This window comes from Populus nigra, chromosome 4 (genome assembly GCF_951802175.1).
Source record: "Populus nigra chromosome 4, ddPopNigr1.1, whole genome shotgun sequence".
Taxonomy (NCBI): Eukaryota; Viridiplantae; Streptophyta; class Magnoliopsida; order Malpighiales; family Salicaceae; genus Populus; species Populus nigra.
The window spans coordinates 3,783,409-3,800,378 of NC_084855.1; the positions used below are offsets into that span (position 1 = coordinate 3,783,409).

A 16,970-nucleotide genomic window follows, 5' to 3' on the forward strand; every position below is an offset into this window, starting at 1 on the left:
AAGTGTAAAAAAAAAAAAAGTATTTGTTTTCCTCCACCTAATCCATATGCATTGAACTGATTAAATTATTTCAATTAACGGTAATAATGTTTTTACTACAGTTATTGTTACCACTTACCATGTCACTACCACAGAACCATACCGGATTTTTTTGCCTCAGAAGAAAAATTTACCCCTTCCTAGATTGAACAAGAATTAAATATGTTCTTCATAGTGATTAATTTTCTTTTTTAGTCGCCTAATGTTAACCCATAGGATAATTTTATCTCAAAGGAAAAAAAGATAAAAAAGAAAATGACAGTCATGGAAATGGAGTGGACCACGGGGACGGATCTGAATACTCCGTAAAATACGATTTTACACTTTAATTAACGTTATTCCTCTGTCTCTCCTGTCAAATACATAATAATAAGAATTTATTTTTCTTAATTAAATTGCTTTCACAAATTCAGATCCAACATCTCTCGCTCTGTCCGTCTGTCTGTTTCTCTACATTGTCGTTGCCGTTGATCTACCATCGGCTCAACCAGTCTCCGGTCACATTCGACCTTAATTTTCTCTTCCTCATTGCTCAAATTCGCAGGTCAGTTCCTGTCATCCTTGTATTTTTGTGAAGGAAAGAGTGGATATCGGCGTGGAATGTCCTTGCTTGGAACTTTTGAGTAGCCTTTAGGACCCCACAACAATGATGTCGATTGATGATTTCTTTGTTCCTTTTTTCGTTGGCTATAAATACAAAAAATCCAAAGGGTGTGTTTTTGTCACTTATTTGAATGAATTTGGATCTAAATATTCACATTTTCATTTTCATTTTTTTTAATATTTTTTGTTTGTTTCTGTGAATATGACTTAAAAGATTGAGGTTCTGATGACGGGAAGGAAAATGTGGTGCGAGAATGATAGGAATTGTCTAAAGTTTGAATCTTTGGATTTGATGGTGTGGGGTCCCAAGGAAAGAAACGATCGCTTCCATTTAAAGATCCTAAATTTCTTCTTTTTTTTGTTCACTGTTGCTTCCTTTTTTTCCTCTGTTTTGGCATTTCTTCACTGTTTGTTTTGTAATCTATTATTGTTGTTTTCGGTTTAAAGTGAATGAACGAGGTGCATTTTGTATTTTGTTTGCAGCAGGCATTGATTCTTTAGGAAAGTTTTTTAGGCATTGAAGAGATATAAAGGGGTGAAATTTATGAAGAAAAGGGATAGGGAGCAGAGATGGTAAGGAGCCAATCTGCTGATTCCAGTGAGTATGAGGATCAGACACCTTCTCGAGAAGTTTGGGCAAATGGGATTTGCATGAAAACTAGTGAAGTTGAAGCAAAGCTTGATGAGGGAAATATTCAAGAGGCAGAGTCTTCCTTACGTGAAGGGTTATCGCTAAATTTTGAGGTTTGAGTCCTTAATTCTAATCTTAAGGTGCTGTTATTAATTTATTGTTATCGGAATGAATTATTGGATTATTCTTTTCTTTAGCTTGTGCAATTTAACTGAAGGGAAGAGTGTGTTAAATAGCTTCATAAATTAAAGCTCTTTTTATTATTTTTCTTTTTCAAGATTGAGGTTGAATGTGTTGGGAATGATGTTTGATCTTCCTACTTCACCCAGTGTCATTTCTCATGCATTTAAATAATGTTTAAGAAACGAAAGACATGAATGATCTATTACTCAGGTAATGAGTAATTTTGGTATCCAGAAGGGTATTCCAGAGAATGGACTTTTTCAGAAGGCTAATCTTTACCTGTTAAGTACTTCCATGAAGGTTTCTATTTCAAAGTAGTTGATTCTGCTGAACCTACTGGCTTTAGCACAAGGATGATAGCTCTTGCACTTAGTTTTAAAGATACTCATTTTTCTCTAAAAAATCGTGATGCCCCGGGACCCATGTGCTTTTTACCATTTCTATTATACCTTCAAATACCACTCGTGTTGTTTCTGTTGACAAATATATTCATTTCCCCCCCCTGTAAGTGTGCTCTTTATGGCCCATTTTTCCCCTATAATTTTAGGAGTTTGGGTAAAATGCCAATTATTCTTCTCATATTTTCCAGAACAGATAGCTCATACCTCGTGACTTTCATTTTCAATTCTATTGATTTCTCTGATTTTGGAACTCTTTCTTTCAGGCGTTATTTTTTTCGACTTAATGTGCTATTCCTCCATGGAAACTTCACTGTTATCGTATGTGTTTAGTGTGACCAACTGCATGTGCCTTTTATGTTATGCTGCATGCTAATCTTGATGTTGCTATTGTATTTTAACCTGTTTTTCTATGCAAAATAAGCAGAACACAGATATGATACAGGGTCAGATTGCTCAGTCTATTCCAACTCTAACATTGTTGTTTGTATATAAAATTTTCATAGATTTTACTAGTACTTTTGCCATTAAACCTGTAGGTTGTCAATAATCCTTTTGTATTTAGATTCCACACCTGTGAAATGATTCTGTTCAAATTTATTTTGCTTAAAATTGAACTGTTAATGGATTTTTCAACCTACCAATTATCGCTGATATTTACATGTTGAAATACATTAATTGATATAAAATGAAGCAGCATAATGGCATTTTTTTTCAAACTTTGTAAATAATAGAGGTGCAGATGCAATATGATGGTCTGTGTTTATGAAACTTGGCAGGAAGCAAGAGCCCTTCTTGGAAGGTTGGAGTATCAACGAGGAAATGTAGAAGCAGCCCTTCATGTGTTTGACGGCATTGATCTCCAGGTTGCTATACAGCGACTGCAACCATCATTTTCTGAAAAACAGCCTTCTAGGAAGGGTCGTTCTCGTGGTGACTCACAGCATGCAGTATCACAGCATTCTGCTAGCCTGGTGCTTGAAGCAATATACTTAAAAGCAAAATCTCTTCAAAAGCTTGGGAGGTTAAATGGTAGGCTGATCTTCCAATGATTAATAATGACTGTTGATTAATAATGACTGTTGGCTTACTGACTTTGTACCTTTGGATGCCCCATTTTCTTTTGAACCCTGCTTTGTGGTATCTTGCAGATGCTGCTCATGAATGTAAAAGGGTGCTTGATGCTGTGGAGAAGATATTCCATCAGGGCATACCTGATGTGCAAGTAGACAACAGATTGCAAGATACTGTTCGTCAAGCTGTAGAGCTCCTTCCAGAGCTCTGGAAGCAGGCAGGTTGCTATCATGAAGCAATGTCTGCTTACAGACGTGCTCTCCTTAGTCAATGGAACCTTGACGATGATAACTGTTCAAGGATTCAAAAAGCATTTGCAGTGTTTTTGATGCACAGTGGAGTGGAGGCTGGTCCTCCCAGCTTAGCTGCACAGGTTGATGGTTCCTATGTTCCTAAACACAATCTGGAAGAGGCAATTTTACTCTTGATGATTCTTGTTAGGAAATTTTACCTTGGTAAGATTGTATGGGACCCATCAGTTTTGGAGCACCTTACATTTGCACTATCTCTATGTGGCCAAACTTCTGTTTTGGCAAAGGAACTTGAGGAGATCATGCCTGGGGTGTTTCATCGTGTTGACCGTTGGAATACTTTAGCTCTTTGTTACAGTGCAGTAGGACAGAACAAAGCAGCTTTAAACCTTTTGAGGAAGTCTTTACATAAACATGAACAACCTGATGATCTCATTGCACTCTTGTTGGCTGCCAAGATCTGCAGCGAAGATTCTCATCTTGCCGCAGAGGGTGTGGGATATGCACAAAGAGCTATTACTAATGCTCAAGGGCGCGATGAGCATCTAAAAGGTGTGGCCATTCGAATGCTAGGTCTTTGTTCGGGAAAGCAGGCTACTACTTCTCCATCTGATTTTGAAAGGTCCCATCTTCAGTCTGAAGCCTTGAAATTATTGGATGCTGCAATATCTTTGGAGAAAAACAATCCTGATCTGCTTTTTGAGTTGGGAATGCTGTACGCAGAGCAACGGAATTTGAATACTGCTCTGCGCTATGCAAAGCGGTTCATTGATGCAACTGGTGGCTCTTTGCTAAAAGGCTGGAGGTTACTTGCTCAGATTTTGTCTGCTCAGCAGCGATTCTCAGAGGCTGAGGTGGTAATTGATGCTGCTTTGGACGAGACTGCAAAATGGGAGCAAGGACCATTGCTTAGGCTGAAAGCAAAATTGAAGACCTCCCAGTCTCTGCCCATGGATGCAATTGAAACTTACCGCTACCTTCTTGCATTGGTTCAAGCACAAAGGAAGTCTTTTGGTCCTCTTAGAAGTGTTTCTCAGGTAAGCTGCTTCTTTTTTCACACCCACATGATCATTTTGTGATCTTGTACTGTTGCATCATGAAATTTAGCTCAGTAAATTGCTTTTAGGGTACAGTGTTATCACAATTCAGCCTGTCTACTTATTTTAAATTCATCTTTATCCTTTTTTTATTTCCATGACAGGCTGGGGATGATAGAGTGGATGAATATGAAGTTTGGCATGGCCTAGCTGATTTGTATTCTCGGCTTTCGCATTGGAAGGACATGGAGGTGTGTCTGGGAAAAGCCAGAGAGTTGAAACAGTACTCTGCAGAAGTTCTTTACACAGAAGGCAAGATCTGAAACTCTAGTCACTGCATGAATAAATTTTAATACTTTCTTTTGTATTCAATATTGCAATACTTTCTTTTATATTCAACGTTGCTTAAAATTATAGAAAATGAAAATTCATTCTAGGTTTTGTGTATTTGAATCTGGTTGTGTGCACTTGGGGAAAGGCCAGAACACTAGAAAAAAGCCATCTGTGTGCAAGGGCAGTCTTCTTACCATGAAGGACTTTAAGAAATGGAGTTTAAAATCAGTAGGTTGTGTTGAATTAAGATGAATAGAGCAACTTGAAGAGATCAGGATGCAGTTTCTCTGAAGGATTGCTTTTAAAAGCTTAGCCTCAAGAAAAATCACTATAATTATGTGGAACATCCTGTCTTCTTGATGCACCCGAATCGTTGTATTTTATCACTTATTTTTAATGTGAAAATTCCTTTGCATTCACTTTCGAGAAATTCAAATAAGCATAAAATATTTTTATGGACTGAAGTTTACTTGCTCTCCCGTGAGTAGGTGATATGCAAATAAATTCAGAGTTCTCTTGAATGTGCATGAATGCATGTCAAAGCCCATTACTATGTGATCAATAGTAATGAACTTGGTCGTTCCAATTATTGTTATTAAGCATATGCCGTTTGATATATTGTTATTAAGCATATGCCGTTTGATATCTATTATATTGTGCTTTAGTTATCGGTAAGCATGCAGCATCCATTTGCTGGTTGGTTTCTCAAAAACAGAATAAGAATTTATATGCTCATGGTGTTTTGTCAAGTACAGCGGCCTCAAATTAAAATGCTTATCTTGTGTGATTCTGCCAGGTGTTATGCTCCAAGGACGTGGACAAGTTGAAGAAGCCATGTCTGCTTATATTAATGCTCTTTTATTAGACCCATCATTTGTGCGTTGCAAGATACTGATTGGTGCCTTGTTATCCAAGAGGGACTCCAATGCATTGCCTGTTGCAAGAAGCATACTCTCAGATGCCTTGAAGATAGAACCTACCAACCGAATGGCTTGGTATTACCTGGGGATAATTCATAGAGTTGATGGACGGATAGCTGATGCTGCAGACTGCTTCCAAGCAGCCTCCATGCTTGAAGAATCTGATCCCATTGAAAACTTCAGTTCTATTCTTTGACTGGTTTCACTTCAGGTTTGAACTCACACCAATCTTTATTCATTACTTGCATTTGCAGTGCATGAGTAATTGTCACCAACGTCAAATCTTGAAACGGTTTTGCAAATATGTTCCTTTCACTATGTTGGATATTTTCCTAATTTTTAATCCTCTATTCCTTTGATCATGAAAAGGGGCCAGAGAGGAGCGATGAGGGGGCTAGGTTGCTTAACGAAACGCAGGAAGTTAAGAAGATGAGGAAAGGATTGAAGCATGGATGAACACTCAGCTGTGTAAATGTATGGTTTTTAAAGTGAGCAATGGTTTTTGAAAGATAATTACAGATTCAAATAGTTTATCATGTATCAATTGTATATTGCTTCTTTTTTCCCCTTCAAATTAGAAGAACATTCACAGTAAAGGTACCTTTTCATCTTTTAATTTGTACAACAGTGAATTCTTTTTAAGATGTCTTGATATCGTGGAAGATTCTATATCCTTTTTTAGGTATTACATCTCTTGTTTGCATCATTGGAATTTACTGAGTAGTTCAAGCGAGGTAATCTTGACATGGTTCCCACTTCACCACTAGCATGCTGTGGTAAATGATTGGAGTCTCTGGCTAAACGGAAGATGGAGGATTTGGCACAATTTTTAAATAATAATAATAATTAGATTTGTTAAAAAGTAACTGGGTTTGTTAGGCATCATGTCCACCATGGAATGCAATCTCATGGTATTGCTATCCCTGTCGTCTTTGCACTAGCTAAACCATGCCACTCAAGAGAGTATAGCAATATTCTTTCACAGCCTTGGCTAGTGGACACCGAGGGAGGAAAACAGAGATACCCTGTTGTTTCGAAGGTGATCCAAATACTTTACACTTTCTTAAAATGTAAGATGTAATAATATTTGTTAAAAAATTGATCATATTTATTATATAGCACACAATTTCCCACAAATTAATGTATTGTTTTTTATTTTTCTGAATTCAAATTTATTATTTTTATGGTTTTTTATTTATGATACTTTAATCTATTATGTTAACAGTAGTTTTTTCAACAATTAATATTTCTCTTTCATCTATTATGTTATGTAATATGAAGGTATTTATGATACTTCCACAAAAAAATCTAAAAAAATACATTATTTTAAGAATTAATATATTCCTCTCCACTAAATTTAAATTTATCATTACATATTTTTGTGCTCTTAATTTATAATATATTCTTTTAACAATTAATCTCTTTCTTTTCTTGGGTTAGTTGAATTTATTCATTTATTTATTTTGTGCTTTTGATTTATAACATTTGCATATCTTTTGAATAAGATTTTATTGTAATGATAATTAAAATCAAATAATTCACATGCTACATACTCGCATCATGTTTTAACAGAGGCGTCATAGTCAACAACGCACTCCATATCCTAGTTTAACGATTAATTAATTGAAATTGAAACTGCTTTTCATTTGCTATAATAGTAAAATAATAAAAGAGATAAAAACCGACCCTTTTTATTTAAATAATTATGCAAACTAAGAGCCCTTCCCGCCAAGCGAGTGGGAAGCACTTGGAATAACATCTCACACAAAGACTTCCATGGAGGCCAGTGCCACTAAACAACAGGACAAGATTCTTCTTGTTTATGCTTGTACATAGATAACAGCCTGTATACATAGAAGGGGACAACACAGCCATCAACGATGACGGATTGATTTTTGACGACAATCTCCAATCCAAAAGGTCATGTGTTAGCCAGTTGCCATGTTTACACACAAGAATTATCGCATCTAATAAAGCAGGTCACCCAGAAATTTACATTCGGGAGATCAAGAGCGGGACAGACACCGTTGCCTCCTCGCCCATGACTGGCTGAAATATGTCCAACTCTCCATAACGCTCCAGAACACGCATCCTGCAAGCTTCTGCGGCCATCAATCCAGTCGAGAACGCGCCATGCACTGACCCTGGGTAGCTAATGCTTGTAGCCTCTCCTGCAAAGAATAGGTTATCTATTGGGATCCTTAGCCTCTCATACAGATCATGGGATTTGCCTACTGTATCATAGCTATAGGAACCAAGTGAGTTGATATCTGAGCCCCACCGAGAAACAAGATACTTAATCTGCATATTCGAGAAAAATGAATATTATTTCATGAGCTCTATAATAAGCCTAGGGCAGCAAGTTCAAATTCTCAGAGAATATCATAATTCCATGAACAAGAAATGCAAGCATGTGGAACTCAGATTACCGGTGCAGATGCATCAGGAAGGATCTTCTTGAGTTGTGTAAAAGCAAAATTAGCAGCAGCTTCATCAGACATTTTCTCAATGTCCCTGGCCAGCTTCCCTGCAGGCATATAAATAAGGACAGGGTGACCAGTTGCCTTGTGAAGATTCAGGAAGTAGCTGCAGCCATAAGATGTCTCTGCAACCACACCCAAGAACTCTACATTTGGCCAGAACACATGGTCAAAGTTCAACACAATCTTATTCTCAATCCCAACTCCAAGGTCCTTGATGGCTTTTTCCTTCCAATCCGGAAGTTCAGGTTCAAAAGTTATGGTCTTGGATTTCAGCACACCAAGAGGAACAGCAACAACAGCAGCATCGGCCATAAATGTGCTCCCATCTTCCACTGTTACCTTCACTCCATTATAACGCCTTACTATTTTTTTCACCCTAAAAAATAATAGGGGTGAGATGTACTCGCTAGAAAAAAAAAAGCAGATGCATTGTGCTGGCAAGTGTGTACAAACTAGAGCATAACACAGGGCAAACAAGAAATGGCTATATTACTATCAACTCATACCTGTGGCTCAAGCGAATGTCAAGACCTTTGGCAAGAGTGTTTATAACAGGAAGGTAGCCCCTCACCATAAGCCCATGACCTCCAGGGAGCAGTTCTTCCTACAAAAGATGATGCATATAGTAGCATGTCAAGACATAATTGATGGTCAACTCTACTACCAAGAAGTAAAAAAGACTACTACTAGTTCTAGCCTGAAAAGCAAATATCTAAAAAAAGAAAGAAGATTTGGTCGTGCGAGTGAAAGTTTCCAAATCAATTGAGTATAGAATAAACCATTTCTCCACAAACCAATCCAACATTTTGTGCAGGCTTAAGTAAGTAATAATACCTTAGGTTTCATATTCCCAAGTTAATTTTGGATAAAATGTGGGCATGTACAATGCAGTAAAATTCCAGGTCTGGTGTCAATGAAATTGAACATTTAAGTTCACCCTGTCATGTTCAGCTCAAACAACTATATTCTACAACCTACTTATGCTCTACATAACTGCTAAGTCTTGATGTCATCAATGTACGAGAGTCTATAAGAAGACCAGTAAATGCATGTCATTTTCCGATCTTCAAAAAGAAAAAACAATATTGCATTTTAATAGTTAAAATTCGGGTCTGCCATAAATCTAAGAGTCTACAAGTACCATACTCTTATTTGGTGCTATCACAAATATGTGGAAGTGAGATGATAATGAAAAGTGATGATGCTCAGGATTCTGAATAATGACATTCTTGGCAAGTGAAAAATTACCTGATCCCAGCATTTAAGTGATATTGTCTCAGAATCAGCAGCAAACCATCCTTCCATTCTGCATAAATACCACTGAAGCACCTTAAGGGCAAGCCCCTCCAACCTGTATGTCAAAAGCAACTTTATTAAAACCAAAATTTCCTGGTCAAGAAACATACAAATTACATTACAAGAAATGACTATTCCGATATGTCATTATGGGAATATGACCTTAAATCTGGTCTTCTTTCAAAAACAATTGAGAAAGCACGGAGTATAGACATGTCTTCATTGTTTTCAAGTCTTACTTTATCTGTCTGCACTCAAGGAGGAACAGCAACTCAGAAACGCCCATGACACAAACAGAACAGGCTTGTGTTGAAGCGATGGAAATAATTTCACAATCGCAAAGAACACCATCATCTTCAAGGGTTCTATGCCAGAAAAACCTCCAAAGATCAATTAATAAAAAAAACTCAAGATACAATAAGCCTCAGTCAAAGAGAAAAGGATTGATTAAGCTAACACGGTCCAATAATGTTATAATATTAGGAAGTGTAGAAAGACGAGGTGAGAAAAGAAAAGAAGAAATGCATGCCTCCTTTAAGATATTCTCAAATGCTTCGCCAACTTTGGTGACCAATTCTTGTGGAACTTGGTTCCCATCCATATCAAACAGTGCATAGCTGCACAGAAAATATAAAATTTAAACAAAAGAAACTCAAACTGGTATTCAAAGTACCAGCAAATAGAAAATTTAAGAGACGTTACTAAGAATTAAGAAAATGTCAAAAAAATGATTAAAAAAAATCAACCAGATTTTAAACTGAACCCAATCAATTGATTTCTCTTAATAGGACACAGCAACAGGGAAAAAAAAAACAGATAGCATCTTGGGAGATAAGGAACACCCTAAACTATCTTTCTACATCACAACTTCAAAAGGGTCAGGCACGTATTCATCATCTTTCTAAATCACGCTACCGAATTGTAATCATGCAAGCTGTATTAGTTAATAAAATGAACTTCCGAAACAGCTTACATGACAAATGCAAAACAAATAAGAAATAAAAGCAAAAAATACTATCTGGTATCAATTAACTAATTACCTTTCAAGATCATGGTCATACAAGACAGAGTTATCACCACTGGTACGATACAGGGGTAGTCCTAACCTCCCAATCAACGGTGCCAACGGATTCTCTTTGCACACCCCATGCAACCTGGAAACACAATCAATCCCATTTTCTAATTTTTGAAAACTAAAAAATTAATGATAAAATCTACCATAAAAACAACGATAATATTTATCACTACTGCTAGTGCTAGTGCTAGTGCTACCAAGATGCACCGAGGTCGACAGGAAAACCAAAAGAGAAATCGGTATGAACTCGACCACCAAGCCTGTCTCTTGATTCTAACAAGACAACCTGGAATGAAGCGTCATGCAAGGCACGTGCGGCTGCCACTCCGGCAATTCCACCGCCTATCACTATCACTGACGGAGATCTTGCTTGCCCCCTCCCCTCGTTTGAGTAACATAAACCTGTTCATGTTACATTATTGCCAATACAAAGCCAAGATTAATAACTGATCAATCATTCATTTCCACTGTAATTGTAATTGCAATTGCAATTAAAACTAATAATTAATAAAATTATCAAAACTACTAAAAATCACGCATCCCCAAACACGAGCACTGCCCACTAGTGGGGCCCACGGGCAAAATGCGCCAACCATAACCAGAAAATAAAAAAAAAGATTAAAAAATAGAATTCAGATGGTGAAAAAGGGAAGGACGAACCTCTACGTAACTGAGGGCGATTACTCTTGAATCCAGAATCCATGATCGTTGAAAGATGATGGTGGAATGGGGTTAAAGTTACGATTAGTGGGATTTAAAAGGAAGAAATTACGATTACTGCTAATAAGGAGTAATAATAAAGGTTCAATTGATTTATTTTGGAAATTAAAAAGGGAAGGAGGTAATTGAGGAGAGTAATGAAGAATAAATCTCAAAAGACACGTTATGAAATGGTTTGAGTTCGACGACACGAGATAATAACCCAGTTTTCCCAACCAGCTCATGCAGAATCTCTTTTCCAATTCGACAGCTCTTCCTCCTTGTTTACCAGATCAGATTTTCTGCCTTACTCCCTGAACTTGATCGACAAAACTTGAGGTTTGTATTTTGGAAATCTATTCTTACGGTTCAGCAATATGGAGAGAGAGAAGGTGAGATTTCTGGAGAGAGGGTGGGGGGATCTTCTAGAGAGAGGGTTGTTTGGTTGGTGTTTTGGTTCAATTTTTCGTTTGGGTCCCTGACTTTATAGACTCGTGTATGCCAACCAGTCCAGACCTGGATACGCGCTGATGTAAAAAAACAAATTCACTCGCTGATAATTTAGTGACACGTGTTTCTTAATTATGCGGGTAGTTGTGCTCATTAATTGTAAACCCGGCAGGATGCAGCAGATTAGGTTTTAAAAGTATTTTAAAAAAATTTAAAAAAAATTATTATTTTTTATATTTTTAAATCGTTTTAATATGTTAATTTTAAAAATAATTTTTAATAAATAAAAAAATATTATTTTAATATATTTTTAAATAAAAAATATTTTAAAAACAATTACAATCACATTCTCAAATAAGTTCAAACTAATACAAGAAGAATTGTTTTTTCTAATATTTAAAAAATAATAATAATTTTATTTTATTATTTGTTTAATTATTTTATTATATTAATATTAAAAATAAATTTTAAAAAATAAAAAATAAATTTTAAATAAAAAATACTTTAAAAAACTATTATTATCATAATATTAAAAATATTTCCAATCAAATCAAGATTTTAATAATTCGTGTGACCCACCTGAATTTTATATTGTCACCTATAAGCTAGTCTCCTCCCACATGTGTCAAGAAATGAAGGAGTTTATGTTTCTTTAATTATGTAGTGTAGACATTTTTATTTGAATATTTGAGATTTTAGATTTGATTTTGTATTTTGATTATTTAAATTATATTTATTAATTCAAAGTTTTAAATCTTTCAATTATTTTATTAAAACATAAGCATGTTTAAATTTAACATATTAAATTATTTTTAATTAAATATATCATAGAGTTATCAATTGATTCGATAATTTGTTAATTCACCAAACTATTCAATGATTTAAAATTTTTTTAGTTGGTTTTTTTAAACCAAACTTTATAAGATAATAGGTTGTCGAATTGGATGATGGACTAGAGAGGGAGAGATGGGTGGTTACGTGTATAATTTTTTAAAGTATTTTTTATTTAAAAATATATTAAAATAATTATTTTATATTTAATTTTAAAATATCAAAATTATTAAAAAAAAACTATAGATAAATATTAATTTCATATTTTTTAAAATAAATATATTTTTAAATTACACTGAAACGCTGTGTTAAATATAAAAACAAATTTGGTGTAAGTATGTGAATTAGAACGTCAAAATACTATTTACCTAAAATTTGAATTTTTTGACTTGAAATTTCTAAAAAAAAAAAAACAGAAATGTAATCTTCTCTCCGATCCCAAGCAGAAACTTTGAAGGAATTGTTGTTAGGTTAGATCCACTGTAAATTGAAGAAGATGGTGTCACGTGTGATGTGTCCCTTTAATTTGTAAGAAAGGAAACATATTTTACTAGTTTTCTGTTTCGATATATACTTTATTTATTTCTCCCATGTTTGTTTGAAAATGAAATGAAAGGTTACGTATCGGATAAGCACTTTCTGCCTTTTTCAGTGCCCACGACAATGACCGCTCAAGTTGTCAATTTTGTTTTTGTTGGCGTTTTATTTTTTTAATTAAAACGATAAGTTTTGATTTTGGAGTATCTTTACTTATTATTTTGGGATTGTATTGCTCGTGTGTGTGTGTTTCAAAAAATTAATTTAATAAATATAATTAAAATTAAAAGGTAAAAAATAAATTAACTTAAAATTACACAATTTAATTTTTAAATACACATAAAAAGCGAGAGTTAAATTAAATTAATATGAATTGATTAATTCAACAGGTCAAAAAACAAATTAAACAACTGGTAAAAATATTATTTGACTAAAAAAATCAAGATAGCATTTTAAAAAAATATTGAAACAATAACATATTTGATCGACCCAAATCAACATGTGTTAACTTTTAAAATTCATAACCCGGATCACGAAACTATGATAACCCTAAATAAAACAAATCAAAATAAATTATGAAACTCAATTACCGATAAATCCATTGTTGAGTTGTGAAATTAAAAAAAAATACAATCTAAAAAAACAAAACAATAAAATAACTTTTTTTTAATAAAATTATAAAAATATCATTATTAGTCTCACAAGATATTTCTAAATTATGATTGTCCTTAAAGTTTAACCTGGGATATAAAACCATGCAAGGAAACTCATTATAAAAATTTAGTTCAATCAAATAATCAGAGTAAGAGATATAATTCATACCATAAAACTAAATAATAATTAAAAAAACATTACTTGATTGGAACGGAATGGCCAAACAAAATCCAAACGTTACAACCAGAATTTGGATGGAATTTTCAAAACGGGTTAGAATTCTAAGCAAAATAAAATTTAGTTTATTTTAATTTTTAAACTGAAATGAGATATATAGGTTAGTTTAGACAGGACATAATATAGGTTATTCCAGAGGGGACATCATAGAATTAACAATCTTGTAACTGATTTTATTACATTTAATTTGGGCCAGGCTTTGAATTTCTGTCTCAGCCCAAGAGGACAGGGCTAAGGTCCAATCAGGATGAATTGGTCACATGACATGGAACAATAGCCCAAGAAAACTAGGTAAGGTAAGCCACCCTTGCATCCTCTTTCTTTTCTATTTTCAGTCAGGAAAGAAAAATCCTTTTGCTTACCTTTTCTTATTAAAAATACCTAAAACCTACTATAAAAACATTGTAGCTCCAAATTTATTAGCATTATTTATTAAAATGGTATAATAATATTTTTATTCTTCTATTTATAAAACTTTTAATTTTTTTAAGAATATTAAAATCTTTTCACGTGGTCTATTTGTTTTTTCTAAATTGACCGAAGATAAATAAATATTTTATTATATTGATTGCACAATGAAATAACCATAATATTCTTAGAAGCAAAAAAAAATTAAATCAATCATCAAGAGATGTTTTTGTATTTTTATAGTTGTTTTTTTTTTGTTATTACAGTTTAAATTAAGAAGCAATTTGGTATTTAACTAAATATAAAAAATTAGAATACATAGTAAAACAACAAAATACTCTTAAAATAAATAAATAAAAGTCTATAGTCAAGGGATGTTTTTTTTTTTCGCAGTGGCTTTTTTGTACTTAGAAAGCAAGCTCATGAGAACTTTGGTATTTAGCTAAATAAAAAACAAAAAAGGACATGCGTACGCGGCACAACTAGAGGCACGTGGGAGGTGCCCGCACCTTTCAAGTGGCGAATGCAATGCCTAACAACATCTAAAAATACATTTCTATCATGTTGTTGAAAGCGTCGTCGTATTCTCTTCAATGCTTGTTCTTTTGATTTCTCATCTTTTATTTTGATACATGATTAATTGAGAATTGAACTATATGGAGTGCTTCAGGTCTAGTGACGTGGGTCACGAACTTAAAAAGTTGACAGGGCTTTTTTTAAAAGGTCTTTATAATTCTTTTTATTTCGTATCGAGTTATTCCAATCACATGATCTGAGTTGCGGGTTTAGCTTGATATCTCATGCTGACTCGGCTTTAATTAGCGTGTTATAAATTTAACATAACTGATTTTTTATGTTTTTTTTTACTTCATTTCAGAACTTGAACATTTTTTTTTACATTAAAAAAAAAGAGTCAGACCCCTGTTCATGTTAAGTTGCTTTCGGCTAAGAGGTTATTTTGGCCATTGCAATGCAAAGTTAAGGTGCTTCTCATGTTATATTTAAATCATGAAAAATCAAGAAATCTTATTCACAACAATTTCAAATTGAAAACGGGCCGAGGTCCGGATTCCACTCATCTTCAACCCAATTCACGATGACACAAGCATGTACTGATTTTAAGCTCATGTTTTGTATGGCTTGCCCTGGAACTTAAATGCAACACCCATGAGTCCTGGACCGTAGGATTCAGCATTGGATAATATAAAATACTTTATTCAGATTTGTTAAATTAATTAAACACGTTTCTAGTTTTTAATATTCATTTATTCTATTTAAAATATTAACCAAACGCCTTGAAACATAGCAAAATATTATTTTAACTATTTATATAGACAATTAACCCAACACACACATATACATACATACATTTATATATATAAATTTTCTATAGTTTGGATAATAATTTTGTGTTGTAGTTCAATGATTAATGTACGTGTGTAATGTTAAGGTTATAGGTTTAAGACTAGGAGTTACAGTATTTTATTCTAAGCAACAAACAATCTATTATCCACATTATTTTTTTAAAAAAAATTTATTTTTTTCTTACCATAAACAAAACAAAAAGGTCTATGCGCATAAGCATACAGTTGGGCTATACACCTAGGCTTATTTTATATCAAAACGTTTTTTAGTAGACTCTTTTTTTTTGCTTTTGCTTTTGCCTTTTTTTTTTCATTTGATCTTTTAATGTTGGTTTTTTTATTAAATTTTATTATTTAATATTGAGTTAATTCTAAATCGATTTTTTATATTTTTTATCATATAATAAAATAAAAAAATTAATTCAATCCGATAGAGTCCATAATTTGAGTAACGAGAGCGGTGGATTGAATAAGCACGCCGTTGGGCTATACATCTAAGCTTTTTTTATATCAAACCCATAACTTTTTTTAGTAGACATTTTTTTTTTTGCTTTTGCTTTGGCCTTTTCCTTTTTCTTTTTCTTTTTAATTTCATCTTTTAATGTTGGTTTTTTATTAAATTTTATCATTTAATATTGAGTTGATTATAAATTGATTTTTTATATTTTATTATCCTTTGTATTTTTTCATTATATAATAAAATAAAAAAATTAATTCAATCTGATAGAGTCTATAATTTAGGTAACGAGAACAATGGGTTGAATAAGATGAACCTATCAATTTTTTTTTTCTTTAATTTTTTTCTTTGGACCCACTCAATTAACAAAGTTATGTTGGAGTAACTTACATATGATTTGATTTAAAATTCAAACTAATAAAAGAGTTAGGTCATGATTTATCAAATTTAAATGATTATATCAAATTTAATAACAATGCCAAAAAATTTATAACAAACTAGATATTAATTTTTGACATTCCAAAAAATTTGGGTCTAACCCTCAATGAAATAGCAAGCAGTAAACGAGCACTGTACTACTAAAACAATTGGGGTTCATTAGACAAATAATGAGTAGTGAAGTAGATTAATACCTTTGTTTGGTCGTTTTAATAACAAATTTATATAATACCTTTGTTTGGTCGTTTTAATATTTTCTTTTATGTGATAAATAATTTTTTGTTTGTTGTATTTTTATTTTTTTTTGAAAAAAACGAAGGACGAGTAACATGCCTTCACCCTCTTAATAAAAAAATAAAACGAAGGTAGACACGTGGCCCTGACCAGCTATTAGTGGGTCAGGCACTAGCCCTGGTCTTTTGCTATATTTTTCTTTTTTTCCATTGATAAAAAATTAATAAACAACTTTTCATCTGTTACATTTCCTTTGCTTTTTTTTATTCACTTACACTTCGGTTTTGATATGATTATTAAATGATATTATAATTTTTTATTTAAATTTTAATAATTTT

At 33.3% G+C, this 16,970-nt stretch overlaps 2 protein-coding genes across 4 annotated transcripts; one reads left to right on the forward strand and one right to left on the reverse strand.

Moving 5' to 3' along the window:
- Positions 1–394: 394 nt before the first annotated feature.
- LOC133692670 (protein NPG1) lies at positions 395–6,157 on the forward strand. Of its 2 annotated transcripts, none has more exons than XM_062113771.1 (7): positions 395–583; positions 1,126–1,386; positions 2,634–2,886; positions 3,006–4,216; positions 4,381–4,528; positions 5,346–5,680; positions 5,839–6,157. In XM_062113771.1, the coding sequence occupies exons 2-6, from the start codon at positions 1,213–1,215 to the stop codon at positions 5,663–5,665; spliced, it is 2,106 nt and encodes a 701-aa protein (XP_061969755.1). In that variant the 5' UTR covers positions 395–583; positions 1,126–1,212; the 3' UTR covers positions 5,666–5,680; positions 5,839–6,157. The 2 variants fall into 2 exon arrangements, with proteins under 2 accessions (XP_061969755.1, XP_061969756.1); XM_062113772.1 differs by having other exon boundaries at positions 1,129–1,386.
- A 978-nt stretch (positions 6,158–7,135) lies between these two features.
- Positions 7,136–11,472, reverse strand: LOC133692190 (polyamine oxidase 2-like). 2 transcript variants are annotated; one of them, XM_062112940.1, is made up of 9 exons: positions 10,984–11,472; positions 10,521–10,725; positions 10,289–10,402; positions 9,778–9,865; positions 9,411–9,496; positions 9,201–9,303; positions 8,459–8,556; positions 7,899–8,328; positions 7,136–7,770 (listed from the first exon to the last, which is right to left on the reverse strand). In XM_062112940.1, exons 1-9 carry the CDS (start codon positions 11,024–11,026, stop codon positions 7,462–7,464), a joined length of 1,476 nt encoding a protein of 491 aa, XP_061968924.1. In that variant the 5' UTR covers positions 11,027–11,472; the 3' UTR covers positions 7,136–7,461. The 2 variants fall into 2 exon arrangements, with proteins under 2 accessions (XP_061968924.1, XP_061968925.1); XM_062112941.1 differs by having other exon boundaries at positions 9,411–9,492; positions 9,708–9,865.
- Positions 11,473–16,970: the final 5,498 nt, after the last annotated feature.